The following is a 14,662-nucleotide window of genomic DNA, read 5'->3' as shown; positions in this document are numbered from 1 at the left end:
CTTAAGGGCAGATTCCAAAAGAGCAGACTCTAGGAAAATTGCAAAAAAAAAAAAACAAAACACAATTACCCATTTGTTTTACGATCCCAAACTGCAGAATTATGTAAAAAAAAAAAAAAAATGCTCTTTCAGAAAATATTTAAAAAAAATAAAGATTGACTAAATTGACCCATTTTACCTATAGAAGTCCACACGCAAAATCTTGACATACTGCTTTTTGTTGGTTTTGTCATGCACGGCACATAAATGACCTTGATGTAGTTACTTGTTTTGTACTCTAGAATACACTGTACTTACTGATTATAAGGTTGTTGCGGTGTTTGGTTCATTACCCTGGAAGACATGTTATGACACCATCACTCTTATCAGCATTAATTACTGGATTTGTATGATAACTTCTGGCATCAGTTGTGTACATCGTTTGGGCTGTACATAGTGTATGGTACTTAAGAACACCTTCAGAGTAGCCATTGTTTGTACTGTACCTTCATCGCATAGTCACAAAATTGAAACATTTTTTTGAGATGTGACTGTACAATGTAAACTGATTGCATTACCATGTACTTTTCTTGATACATGTTTTTCTTGCTTACTGATATTAATGTTTTGAGGAGGGTAGAAAATAATAGACACCTGAGTTGTTTACTGATCAGTGACTATGAGACATCAATGAGAAAGAATCCCATCCACATTATCTCAACATTTGGAAGCAATTCCTTCTGCACACATTTATGAAGCATTTACAATAAAAGGCATATGGAATGTATCTTTTTAGTCATCTGTAAAAACTGTGATATGGCTGTAGTGTCTATAATGTGCCACTGAGAGAAAACCCTTTATACAGTCTCACAACACATGATCAGGAGAAGTTGGAATAAGTCTGAAATACATTGGATGTGTCTCTGTGGTTAATCATCTCTTTATTTACGTAAGCACTCATATCACATTCTGCTAAAATGTATGTTGTCATGATTTCCATTCTTGCTCAAGCCTTTTCCTCTTGTGTATACGATGCTGATACTCTAGAAAGCAGAACACCTGGTTACAGAAGATGGCAGATGAGGAAAAGCAGCAGCCAATAGAAGGTAACAGTTGTTATGGTGATGATGACAGTAAATCATCATCAACATGAAATAGAGAAAGCTCCCGAACACACTTATCCAAGAAAAGAGTACTACATTATGTAGATTGCTAAATATCAGTCATAACGGCAATTCAAATTTTCATACTCAGAGACAAGAAACATTACATCTATGCATAGAGAGAAGAAACAAAGATATTAAGGGAGATTATCTTCTTTTCATGTTCTTAAGGGATTATTTTAAAGAACAGTACTGTATAAGTTTATGTAACCTTTTGCTGAATTGAAGGAGTAGAAATCATGCAATTTGTCGTAAAGTTTGTGCATGCATAGACACTGCCTGACATCTGACAGTGCACTCATTACGACACAGGTTGAAGTGCTGGCAGAAATATGCAATAAATAAAAGGCTTACATTTAACATCGTTTAGTCCTTTTATTTTATCTTGCTAGCTAAGTGAAACTAGAAGATGTTTTCTCCTTTTGAATCTATAACTTTCATATTTGTAACTACACACTCATCAATTGTTTGGTATGTTGTTTCATTGAAGTTTCAAAATATTTTGTGTATTAGATGCATGTAAATGGATCTCATTCCAAAGCAGAGTACCAAGATATCATGTTTAACATGGCCTTTGCATGATTAGGGTCACATGTGTGTAGAGAATAATACAGACTTAATCAGATCAAATCAAGGATAAGAAAAAAAAAAATCATATATTATGTTAACTACAGATGCTCCTCCTGAGGTACAGCAAGGAGAAGAAGAAGCCAAAGCAGCAGAGAATCCTGAACCAACTGCAGGAGACGCGGGAAGTGGAGAAGCAGGAGAAAGTGCGGCAACAGAGAATGCTCAGCCAGCAGCATCCGAGCAGCAGGAAGGAGCAGAGGGACAAGAACAAGATGCAAGCGAGGAACCAAGTGCTCCAGGTGAACCCCCGGCTGACGGAGGTGGAGCGGCGGATACCAAAGAAGATGAAGGAGAGGGTGTGAAGGAAGAGGAGCAGAAGGCTGAGGTGGAGAATGCACCGGTGGAGGTTGCTGCTCAGGACGCATCAGGAGCTGATGGAGATCAGGGGGATGGTGGTGAGCCACAGCAGCAGGCTGTGGAGGGAGTTAATGCAGAAGAACAGACTGCTGATGGTGAAGATGGAGCAGCAGTAGAACAGAAGACAGACCAGCAGGAAGACATAGCAGCTGTAAGATTTTCTTCCCTCTGTTTTGTTTGTTTGTTTGATTTTTAACTTCATTTCACAGACTTATACAATGTGCATATTCTACCGGTACTTGTTTTGTTACAGGATTTCTGTTTTGTTTCTTGTTTCTTCTTCCCTTTTGTTTGCCTTGTGCAGGTTCTCATTATGTATCATCTGCAATGCATCACAAACGGATTGAAAAAGACTAGGAGTTTGTCAGTTGCGTTCTTTTCCATTTTTTTTTTTTTTTTTTGGAGGGGGGGGGGCGAGGGCAGGATCAACGATACTAGCAATCACAGTGTGACAATTTGGCACTTCAGCATTTACACTTGAAAAGCTGTTGTGTACATTTGTTATGCATTGTCACAGCATATTTTCGTTGGTAATGGTGCCATGCAAGTGCACTGTATCTCCCAGAATATGAAATGAGAAAGAACTTACAAACATGGCTGCTGATTTTCTTTTTTTAATTTGTTTGTATTTTCTGTGTAGGATCAGGCAGTGAAAGAAGCCCAGGAATCTGAGCCACCAGCAGAGCCAGCAGCTGAAGAAACAGCAGAGCAAGCAGCAGAGTCACCATCGGCAGAGGATGTTCCAGCTGAGGATGCCCCTGCAGAAGGTCCAGGAGAACCAATACCAGCACCCACATCCCCGCAGCAACCAGAGGCTCCGGAACCAAGGGAGAATGAGGAGCAAAGGGAGGATGCTGCTCAAGAGGTCCCTGTCCCCAGTACCGGTCCCGGTGAGATCCCTGCCCCGCCCAGTGCAGGACCACCCCAGCCCCCCTCCCACTCAGAGGAGAAATCCAGAAGTGCTAGCAGTGCTGCTCAAGAGCAGGTGTTTAGTGACTCATCTCCAAATGCCCTGGTGAGTGGTCAAGCAGTATATCTCAATTTTAGCAGTCTTGATGTGTATTCTTAATCATTAATAGAAGAAAATAGGGGTGTCATGCTTTCTTCCCCTTTCCTCCCGTTGTTCTCTTTTTTTCTTACAGGTAGTACAATTGTAGTCACATGCTTGTTTAAGACCTAGTTTTCCAAAAAAAAAATACAAACTCAAACAAACAAACCAAAGAAATTAACCCAGCAACATACTGTGAAAAGTACACATAAATGATACAGATTTATTTAATTACAGCAACTTTGCACAGGGACAGCTATCACTAAAATTACACTGTGCTAAATGTCACATACATTCAGAACTCTGTTGGATATGGCAATATGCAGTCTAGATATCTGAATATTCACAAACTTCTCTTTGAAGAAAAAAAAAAAGTCAAAAACAACCACTAGGTCATGCAAGTAAGGAGGGATTTTTTTGTTTTTGTTTTTGTTTTTGTTTTTGCTGGACAATGAATCCTTTTAGTTTATCAAGACTTTTTCTCTTCCCAAGGAAATCTTACTATATTTTGTATGGCTTCTTCCAATATGAGGTGCATAGTACGCAAAGTAGATACTTTTTCATGACAAGGCTTCTTTTGAAGCAAACACATTTGTATGGAAACCTCCTGAAAACAACAACAACTTACAGCATCAACCAATACACAAATTTGCCTCGTCAATATCTTCCAAGGTACCCTTGTCTCTGTAGTACTGGGGCAGTGTTTTGTGCAAACATGTGCAAACTTGAGAAAGTGTGTGTGAATGAAGACAAAAGATAACGGGAGACATTTATGTGAATCTTCATTAATATCATTTTTAAAAATTCTTAATCAGACAAGAAATTGTATGGTACAGCAATGGTGGCAACCATTAGACAACATATTCATAAACCCCATCATATATGATACTGTAAATAATGGTGTCATTTTCTCCTAACTGTGTCATCGAGTAGCGAAAGAATCAGTTTATGAATTCATTATAGAGAGTGTGGTTAGTTTGTATTTTCAATTTGCATATCGTCGCTGGGGTGACAAGACCTTGTATCTGCATTTTTGGTGAAAATGACTTTTTTGGATTAATGGTCAAATAATGCGTTAAGTGATGTCCTGTCCAAATCCCAACAGTCTTACTCCAAAAATGAAGCTACCATGGCATGTCAAAGGAAAGGCTTTCCCATTCGCTCTAGTGCTTTGGCCACCATGTTTTTTGGCTCTCCTGAACATTTGACATTTTGTAGATACGAGGTCTTGTCGCCCCAGCGACGATATGCTTTTCCAGATTGTAAAGTAGTATTTTCATATGATGGCAATAATTGCTTGATGATTTGATATTTACTGAGTCTTGCAGGTTATCTCCAGTAAATTAATAAATCAACATGGGTGCATGTTACATCTACTAAACGATTGCCTACAGAGTGTAGTAAGTTGGTATTTTTCATGTATTGGGGAATATTGCTTGATGATGTGATATTCACTGATTCTTACAGATTATTGTATATAAATTGAGCTATTATTACCATGTTGATCATAGGCCTATTTTAAATCTGCAAAATTACTGCTTTCATATAAACTCAAATGTGTCTATGTGTTGTCATAGAAACTTCCTATCTCTTTACCTGCTGTCTTACAACGTATCTGCCACTCAAGAGTTTTGAAATATATGTCAATATTTATTCTGTTTCTTTTGTCTTTCCCCAACAGAATATGACCTGGTCATTTGGAGTCAATAAGTACGTCCCTACCATCAACCTAACAGATGAGCTCCGACGCATGGTACTCTACGTCTGTGGCAACACAGCCATTCTCTACAGCTATGACAATAACACACAGAGGATTCTACAGGGACATGTAAGTGCAACTGATTTATCTGTCTCTCAAGCAGTATCTTTTTTCGAATTTGTTTGTAATTTGAATCTCATATCTGCACTAGAGACATAAAGTTTTATTGTTCAAAAAAAAAAAGGTGAGAGATAAAGATGAGATGAGATAAAAAAAAAAAAGTCTTGAGAGCATTGTCATTGACTTTGATAGCATGTGTTATTGATGAAACTTCATATTTTGCAGTGGAAACTCCGAATAAGTGGAACTAGTCATTGCGACTACAACAACAACAACAACAAAATATGAATATAAACCATCGTATCAAAACTTTGATTCTACCTTTTGTAAGGTTTTTCCAAAGGCTGATTATTGTGTAATATTTTGTTTTCTTTTCTGGCTGACAATTCATGACTGCAGTGTAACAACATCAGCTGTATCTGTGCCAGTCAGGACAAGCGCTGGGTAGCCACAGCGGACAAGGGACCGAATAGCATGGTCATCATATGGGACACTTATTCTGGGTAAGTCTGTGGTCAAGAACATGTATGCCATGGTCATCATTTTGTTTTGGACATTCACTTTGAATTCAATACTGACACACTGGGACCTTTGATGGCATGCTCTTTAGTAGCGAGAGCTGTAGGGTGAGGATGTTTAATATGAGAAATTGCTTTCAGATGGAAAAACTACAGGTGGAAGTCTTTGCAAGTAAGTATATTGCTATTCCTGTCCTTACTTGTAAGCTTACTCGTTATGTTCATGGCAAGGAAAAAGAAAAAGTGTAGACTTAAGCAGTGAAATACAATGTAGTATATTTCCCTGTGTATCTATCAGTCTGTCTAGGCAAATACACTGTAGACATATAAATAGATTGGTGAATAAGAGATGTAGGTACAAGGTAAGTGAATAGATAGATAGATAGATAGATAGATATATAGATAGATAGATAGATAAATAGATAGATAGAATGATAAATCTTGATCTTTGATTGGATATGAGTGTTGTGTCCAGGGTAGGTCCTATTATATCCTGCACAATGAAGGTCACTGCACAATGCATGTGACCTTCATTGTGCCAAATCATGCCACATTTGCATCTCTTTGCAACTGCAAGAAGCTTCTTGATGTGCTTCACAAGTTCAGCATCCCTTTTATTCCATTATTTGTATTCTTTTATCTGCTAGAGTACTGTTAATGTATAATACCCATGGTCAATTCATTCAGTTCTTTATTGTGTTATAACCAAATCAATTTTGTTATCCATGGTATGGACCGGCAGGACGCCAGTACAGACCATCTTTGATGCCCATCCAGATGGCGGTATGGTTGGGATCAACATGACACCAGACGCAAAGTACATCGTCACTCTCAGTGCTGCCAAAAGACAGGTGAGAAGTGAACAAAGTGTTAAAGGGACTGTACAGTACTGGTTGAGGTGGGGATTCATGTTTTGAACATTCCTAAGTGAGATAATGAAAAGCCTCTTATGAAATATGAAAGAGCATGTAATTTTAAGAAGGATTCAACGTTTATTTGATGAAAATTGGTTTTCAAATGGCTGAGATATCCAAAAAAGTGCTAATAATAAAAGGCAACATGCCACAACTTTATTAGATCTCTTTGTTTCACCTTGTTTTTGGATATCTCAGCCATTTCAAAACCGATATTCATCGAATAAACTTTTGATACCCCTTAGAACTGCATGCTCTTTGAGTGGTTTCTAAATATCTCGCAAAACGTTAAAAGCTAAATCCTCACCTCGACCAGAACTGTACACACCCTTTAACCCGTTGAGGACGGTTTGATTTTGCTACACCATGCATGGCTCATAGACGCTTGCCAGAGTATACTTGGGATTCATCCTAAACAGGTTAATTTTCATCGAACTGGGTCATACTCTTTTTTTCTTAGACATTATCTACTGGCAGTTATAACTTTAACAATGTGAAGGTGTTTTGGTAAAGTTGACTTCTTATAGGCCTAATGAATATAAATGGTAAATTCATTGTTAACATGTTTGTGTAAATTCTGCATGTTTTCATTCTTTTTGTAATCTGGCTCAAGGCAAGCCTTATATGTGTTTGTGCGAGAGTGTATGTGTTTGTTTACTTCTTGAGTTCAACACTGCCAAACCAGAGTTTCAGCTAATATTTTGACATTTTACTCTGATGCCAGTAGCCAGGCTTTACAGCCTTTTTTTTTTTTTTTTTCCAGTTTGCCTTATATTTACACTTTAGATGATATATGCACATCCAGTGACATATTGACACATATAAGTACAGATGCAAGTATGCTAAGATCATTTTCATTCTTTGATTTGTCGTCCCTGTCATGTAGACTCTTTCCATCTGGGACTGGACTACCGATGGTGATACTCCAGTCTGTAGTGTGGAGCTGGGAGAGAGCTACGGCCAGCAGACCTACGTCATGTTTAATCCTGAGGACCACTCACAGATTGTCTCAAACAGTCCAACGCAAGTTATCTTTTACAAATGGGTGAGTCAAAATTCACCTAAAATTCACTCCACCACATACCAGTGACAGGTGCTCATGGTACCTTCCAGTGAATCAACACCGCTCGGCACCTGTTTTTAACATTCCAAACAAACAGTAAACCTGGGCTTATTTCATCTCTCCAACTGCTATAAATATCAACAAACCATCCGTAAGCTCTCTGCACTGCCTACAACATTCCAAACAAACAAAAACCAAGAGTTAATTTCATCTCACCACCTGCCACAAAATCTACAAACCATTCATAAGCACCACTCTGCACTGTTTGCAACATTCCAAATAAACAAAAACCTAGAGTTGATTTCATCTTGCCACCTGCCACAAAAAAAAAAAAAAAAATCTAAAACGTATCACTTCGTGCCTGCCAATCAAATGTTAGACAATAGCACAGAATAGTGTAGATATTGATTTTTTCCCAGTCAATCAAATGAATGACAAAAGAGCCATTTATATGTTTACCACGTGGTACCCTGTTTTTAGACTTGCCACCTGTTGACATGGCACTTCAATTCAAGTTGCAGATGAAAACATGCAGGGCATTGAACTTTTAACGTTTATCAGTTCTTCAGCCAACATGGCGAGATGTACACAACAGTCATGTATGCAGAGAGGTTGTACACTGCACAATATTCACATTCAATCACTATCTGCACACCCTATGTAGCGTGATTGTATGCACATGGTTAAAAGATAAAAATCTGACTCCTGTTTGGGCTAAATCTATAGTGATGTCGCAAACAATGTAGAATCCAATCGATTTTACAAAGGTATTTTTATTATGCTTGGAAAGGCATTACCAGGTAGCTCTTTTTTTTTTCTGTCAACAATTCTTCAGAAAGTTTCCTTATACTGTGAAGGAAAGTTGCTCATGTTATGTGATCTCCTCAATGCTTCATTAAATTTTGCTTACACTGAGAGAGAAGTCTGTGAATGTCTCCTCCAAAATTCTTTAGCAGTGTTTCTCCACACTGGGAAAGAAATTTGTTCAGCTGCTCTCTGTAATTCTTTATAACATATTTTCTTCTTCCCCCCATGATAAGCAGCAAGGCTCAGAGATAGAGTTCTTTGCACCACCACTGACTGACCAAGACTTCAATCGAGTTGTCGGTAACTTCAGCCAGTCCATCTTCTGTCAAAATAGCACCAGGGCCCTGACAGCCACTGCCGCTGGCAACGTTGTGGTGTGGGACAACAACAGACCGGTGTCTGGACGTAAGTATCCTCAGCTCTCAACTCAGACTGCTGTTTATATGTTCACCATTTTATGCAATACATGTTCGCTAGTGAGGTAAGCTCTCTGAACAGCAGTATGATTTGTGGACCTTGTGTTAGACTTCAGATGTTCTTTAAATCTCAGATGGTTTGTTATATAAAGTTCATCTGGAAGCTGTAGGCCTTGAAAACTTTGTTATTGAAGGCAATAGTGTGTGTGTGTGTGTTTTTATTTTTTTATATTGACACGATATATATCATTTATGCAAAAACATGATGTATAATTAATAATATACAAAAAGTTATCTATTTAATGAAATACATCATGGAATCATAATATCCTGTATATGTTCATTTGAGGTTACATTTTTAAATATCTGGAATTTTAAAATGCTTAAAAACATGTTTGTAGTAGGCACTGTACAAATTTTTGATGTGATTTTTTATTACCAAAAATTCATGTATTATCGTGCATCATGTGGTACACTTGCAAGAATTTTCCATTAGATATGCTTGATATCAAATAATGCAGACATGTAGCTCAATGCATGCATACATTCAGTATGCATTCTAGACCTTGCCTGAAAATAAAGCATAGAGACGCATTGGCATAAAATAAGTAAACTTCAAGACAACAAGGAAAGAAAGACATTCAATGTACCTCTTTTGTTATAACACATACTATTTTGTATGTACTTCTGTTGTAACCCCATTTCTCAACAGCTATATCATTGGAGCCATCACCAAATAAAAAGGCCTTCAAACTGGTCCGCCTTCAAGAGAGGGGAATCACAGTTCTGACTACAACCGACAGGTGAGCCAACAATGGGGCAAAGAACATACACCCATGGCAGTATTAAAGATAACTTGTATTTATGATGTTTTAGGAAGAGCGTGAATTTGCATCTATCAATTGTGCTACCTTTCAAACATGGTGTAGCAGTGCCCATAAACGCTATTGGAAGTGAAATGTATGAATTCGAGCAATTTTACCAAAACTGAAAAGCTGTGAAATTAAACATTATTGAATATCCATACATACATTTTTTTTTTTTTTTTTTGTGTGTGTGTATGGGAATGTTACCCTCATGTGCATTTTTTGTATTCTCATTTTGCTTCATCCTTAGTGCAAAACACTGAAAATGTCCATAAAATCCACTACTATCCAAAGATGTCATATTGTTGATTTTTATGCCTCCGCCACGAAGTGGTGCCGGAGGCATTATGTTTTCGGGTTGTCCATCCGTCCGTACATCCGTACGTCCGTACATCCGTCTGCTTTCGTTTACGCGATAACTTGAGTAATGTTGACTGGAATTTTACCAAACTTGGTCCAAGTATAAAGTATGATGGGGCAATTATTTGATTAGATTTTGGGTGAAATTGGCCAAAGGTCAAAGGTCAGGGTCAAATCATGAAATTGTATCCATTTACGCGATAACTCAAGACTGGATCAAGCAAATTTCACCAAACTTTGTCGGAGGATGATGTATGATGGGGCAATTACTTGATTATTTTTTTAGTGAAATCGGACAGAGGTCAAAGGTCAAAGATCAAAGTCAAATCCTAGAATTTATCTCTTTATCTGATAACTCAAAACTGGATGAAGCAGCTTTCACCAAAGTTGGTCCAAGGATGATGTATGATGGGACAATTAGTTGAGTAGATTTTAGGGACATTGGCAAGAGGTCAAAGGTCAAAAGATCAAGGTCAAATGCTAAAAATGTTGCTATTTCCCCCATATCTATGCAATGCCCAAAGGTATTTTCTTGAAACTTAGTGTAGACATGTACTACTGCATAAAGATTCTCCAGAGAGAGTTTCATGTCATAAGGTCAAAGGTCAAAAGGTCAAAGGTTAGGTGAAAATGTTGCAATATCACTTTTCTCGCAAATGGTTCAATGTATCTTCATGAAACTTGGTATATACGCATGTACTGACTGGCAAGGATTATCTAGGGAATTTAGGGGTCATGGGTCAATAGTCAGGGGTCAAAGGTCAAGGTCAACTTCTCAAAATTTTACCATTTCCCTCATATACTAGTATATGCAATGCTTGCATTATTAGTTTAAAAACTTAATATATACATGCATTACTTAATGGAGATTCTCCAGGAAATTTCCAGCCAGAAGGTCAAAGGTTAAGGGTCAAAGGCCAGGTTTCAATGCCCCCCAAATAATCTATTTTGTACTGTAATTACACTCTTTCTTCATACCTTGGAAATTACTCAATGCATAAACTTATAAAAGGGTCCGTCAGAAGTCAAATAAAAATTCTCAATTCCCTAAATATGTGTACCTGCACTCTTAGACAATCATAGCAAACCCAGTTCAAGGAAAGTGAACATTCAAGATATTTCTGACAAACCTGTCATTTCAATATTTTGCCAGTTATGTGAAACTGTCATCACACATTGTGAAGACATTGTACTATACACCTATTTGGAGAATCATGCATTATGGCGGAGGCATCAGTCGCCATAGCGACATTTCTAGTTTTTTCTTTTGTTCATTGATATTCTGGAGTATGACATTTTCTTTACTGCATTTTTACATCTTGTGAGAGGACTTCTTCAAAATGTCTCATCATCAGACCCAGCAAAAAATCAATCCAAGGGGGCAGGTTGTTCAAAGTTGTTTAGATGGTGCAGCTAGGCCACATACATAGGGAAGCATCAATACAGTGGTACATGGCACATTTATTTTCATGTTTAGATCTTCCCATACCAATTTACTCTTTCTGTGCTACAACAAACTAGTCTGTGTTTCATTCATTAGCGAAGGCAGTGCAGGGACAGAGAGAATATGTTGAGTGATGCCTAGGAATTTTTCTGTATCACTGTTGTGCATATTCCATGCATCACCACTGCAGACTCGTTCTTTATATAGTATCGGAAAAGCTTAGTGCATTGCATTTGTCTCATACCGCCCTCTATTGGTCACTCTTGATGAGTTATCTTGCCCCAATGGCCCGAATTCACGAAGGTGGTACAAATGAAACCATGGTTTAAACCATGGACAAAAACCATGGAGCGCCAGGTGTCGCATGTAATATTTCGTTACGAAATCAGTCATTTTGTCAATGAAATTATTATTTCGTAACGAAATAACAAAATTTTGTAACTAAATGAACATTTCGTCCACAAAATTATCTTTCGTTAATGAAACGGTCATTTTGTCGACGAAATGACCAATTTTGTAACGAAATATTCCGTGCGACACTTGGCGCTCCATGGTTTTTGTCCATGGTTTAAACCATGGTTTCATTTGTACCACCTTTGTGAATTCGGGCCAATGTGTCAATGTGTAGAACGCAAACCATGCTATCCAATGAATAAAGCATGCTAGTGTCGTATGTAAAAGTAAGCTAGCTGACGTACAATGTATAATCACACTACTTAAAGGGGAAGGCTAGTAACTGATCAGTGGGAATCAGTGGAAATGCTGGGAGATGATTGTTCCAATCCTTATGGGATTCATTCAAGAGTTCATTGTATATCTATTGTTGCATGAAAATGATTTGCTTCAGAATGATCTCATATTCAAGTAATGTGCAGTTTAATGCTTCCAGGTTAGCGTCCCTGGTCAGTGACGGAGCATTAATCTGCACATTACTGGAATATGTGACCGTTCTGAAGCAAATCATTTTCACACAACAATAGGTATACAATGAACTCTTGAATGAATCCCATAAGGATTGGAACAATCATCTCCCAGCATATCCACTGATTCCCACTGATCAGTTACTAGCCTTCCCCTTTAACTTATGGCAGTGCTTGATCAAACAAGCAAACAATGAAATACTGTTGCTTTGTTCTGATTTCTTGGTTATTTTCATCTTTACTGCCTTGCATGGAATGTACATGGCATCCATTGCCTATATTCAACCCAAAATTAGTTTAGAACCAGATGATTGACACTCTGTACCTGTTTCCTTTGACAGATATGTTGTAACAGGAGATGTGCTTGGACACGTTAAGTTCTACGACTCCCAGCTGCGGATGTCCAACTGGTATAGTGACTTCAATGTGGGACCCATCAATTCTGTCTCTTTTGCCTACCACCCAGAATTTACTGCAGAGTAAGTTGATGTTTCTTGTCTTTTCTTCCTTTTCACCCTGTTTGTGTGCCTGCATTGTGTGACAGGTGAAAAGTTAGTTTCAATGTTACAGCTTGGCAAAGAAAGAAAAAAGAAGCCATGCAGCCATTATTGTGCACATGATGATATTGATTAAGTGGAATATATCTGCAGTATGATGAGAGTGGTATTGGTGTTCTTCCATGTTTGGATGGTTTTGTTGTAAGTTAGTGGGTGGAGTATCATCCACTGTTCATATTCTTGCATTATACAAAGTATCTACTGGTCTCGTGTATCATTTCAATAAATTGTGCAGCAACAGTTGCACTTCTTTTGCATTCACCTTGTCTGACAAGCTCAATCTCAAGTGTATGGACATTTTGAATTGGTGCTCTTTAATGAGGATCAAACTCAGCTAATGCAGTATCGTCATTTTGATAACACATCTCAAATAATTTAGCAGTCTTTGTGTGTATGACATAAATTGGCAACATGACAATTTTCAGTTGTGCTTAACCCATTAAGGACGGGCTGATTTTACTACCACACGCATTTCCCGTAGACACCTGCCCGAGTATACTCAGGACTCGTCTTCAACGGGATAAAGACTCCACACAGGGACAGATATAAATTTCTGCTTGGTTTGACGGTCATGTCAGCAAGCAGTAAAACATATGTTATTTTGAAATGGACATAATCATGTGCTATATATTTATGCCCAAGTTTATCCCACAATTCTTCTTTTAATACCACAGTGCCAAGCCAGGCAGCAACTACCCACAGGACGCAACAATAGAGGCCAGTTCATTTGTGACAAGGGATTACATAATCAGTACCTCCAATGCCCAGGTGGCACTCATTGTCGCTGATGGAGTTGAAGTCAAAGTGAGTCCTTCTTGCTCCTGTTTGCATTCAGGAGGTTCTAGGGCAATTACCCCTTGGGCAATTACCCCAGACCCTTCCTTTTACCCTAAACCTTACCCTAAACCTAATCTTTACTCTAACCTTATCACTAACCAGTGTTTAGCCAGGGGGTGATTGCCCGATTCTATTCAGAACCATGGTATAGTTGGTGTGACAAACATGGGATTCGGTGGAAATGTACAAGTGGTCAGGAAAATTGAATACACGAATTGTCTTTTGTTCTTGTCTGTTTTGAATAGAAGAATTCAGCAAAAAATTTTGTTGAAGAACTAATCTAGAGAAAATGTGTAATCATTCATACCAACTCTACACAGATATTTTGGACACGTAAATTTCATTTGTAATGAAAAATATGTATGAGTAATTTAATTATGAGGAGTTTTTGAAAGATTTGTGAGTTTCGTCTTCCTGTATGCATTAGACAAGGGATGATGCCTTCTTTTGTTGTGTTTGTGAAATACACCGTCAAATCCACTTCAAACAACTTTAAGAGTTACAGAGATATTCACAATGCAAGTTTACAGATAAGGCTTTGCCTTGGATGCATTGCATTGGCAAATGCATTGTGATTTATTCAAGACTTTTCTGCAGACTGCTTGTTTCCGCAGATTTGTGATAATATGCATTCTTCTCAATGTGATTTTACTCATTACAGATGATCTGTGATGAACACGACAAACCGGTTCACGCACTGACAACACACCCCTCACAGTAAGTTGACAAAATCATTATTTTTCATGATTACACCTTAAGACGTTCCTTATAAGCAAAATGATATGTTTACATTGGAGTAATTGTGAATTGTGCCATGAACTGTGCTGCAGTGGTAACCATAGACTTTTGAAACTGTCATTCTACATTTCAGTCATTGGTTTGGTCAAAGGTTTATGCGAAAGGTTATTGCCCCATGGTTGATAGCCATCATCAGATGGATTTCTGATTAGAATACTGTTGGCCC

At 38.0% G+C, this 14,662-nt stretch overlaps 1 protein-coding gene across 1 annotated transcript in view; it reads left to right on the top strand.

Annotated features, from left to right (window-relative positions):
- The first annotated feature begins 1,803 nt into the window (after window positions 1-1,803).
- The window catches only part of LOC140227798 (cilia- and flagella-associated protein 251-like), a 30,254-nt gene continuing 17,395 nt past the window's right edge, over window positions 1,804-14,662 (top strand). The window contains exons 1-11 of the mRNA XM_072308194.1: window positions 1,804-2,280; window positions 2,770-3,144; window positions 4,859-5,005; window positions 5,396-5,499; window positions 6,257-6,365; window positions 7,315-7,473; window positions 8,535-8,703; window positions 9,427-9,517; window positions 12,646-12,783; window positions 13,536-13,665; window positions 14,360-14,415. Of these exons, the coding sequence (XP_072164295.1) occupies window positions 1,804-2,280; window positions 2,770-3,144; window positions 4,859-5,005; window positions 5,396-5,499; window positions 6,257-6,365; window positions 7,315-7,473; window positions 8,535-8,703; window positions 9,427-9,517; window positions 12,646-12,783; window positions 13,536-13,665; window positions 14,360-14,415 (1,955 nt within the window). The remainder of the gene's footprint in view (window positions 2,281-2,769; window positions 3,145-4,858; window positions 5,006-5,395; window positions 5,500-6,256; window positions 6,366-7,314; window positions 7,474-8,534; window positions 8,704-9,426; window positions 9,518-12,645; window positions 12,784-13,535; window positions 13,666-14,359; window positions 14,416-14,662) is intronic.

Source organism: Diadema setosum, chromosome 4 (assembly GCF_964275005.1).
Source record: "Diadema setosum chromosome 4, eeDiaSeto1, whole genome shotgun sequence".
In the NCBI taxonomy this organism is placed as follows: Eukaryota; Metazoa; Echinodermata; class Echinoidea; order Diadematoida; family Diadematidae; genus Diadema; species Diadema setosum.
Note: the sequence above shows the minus strand (reverse complement) of the source record. Positions and strands in the feature narration are given on the sequence as shown.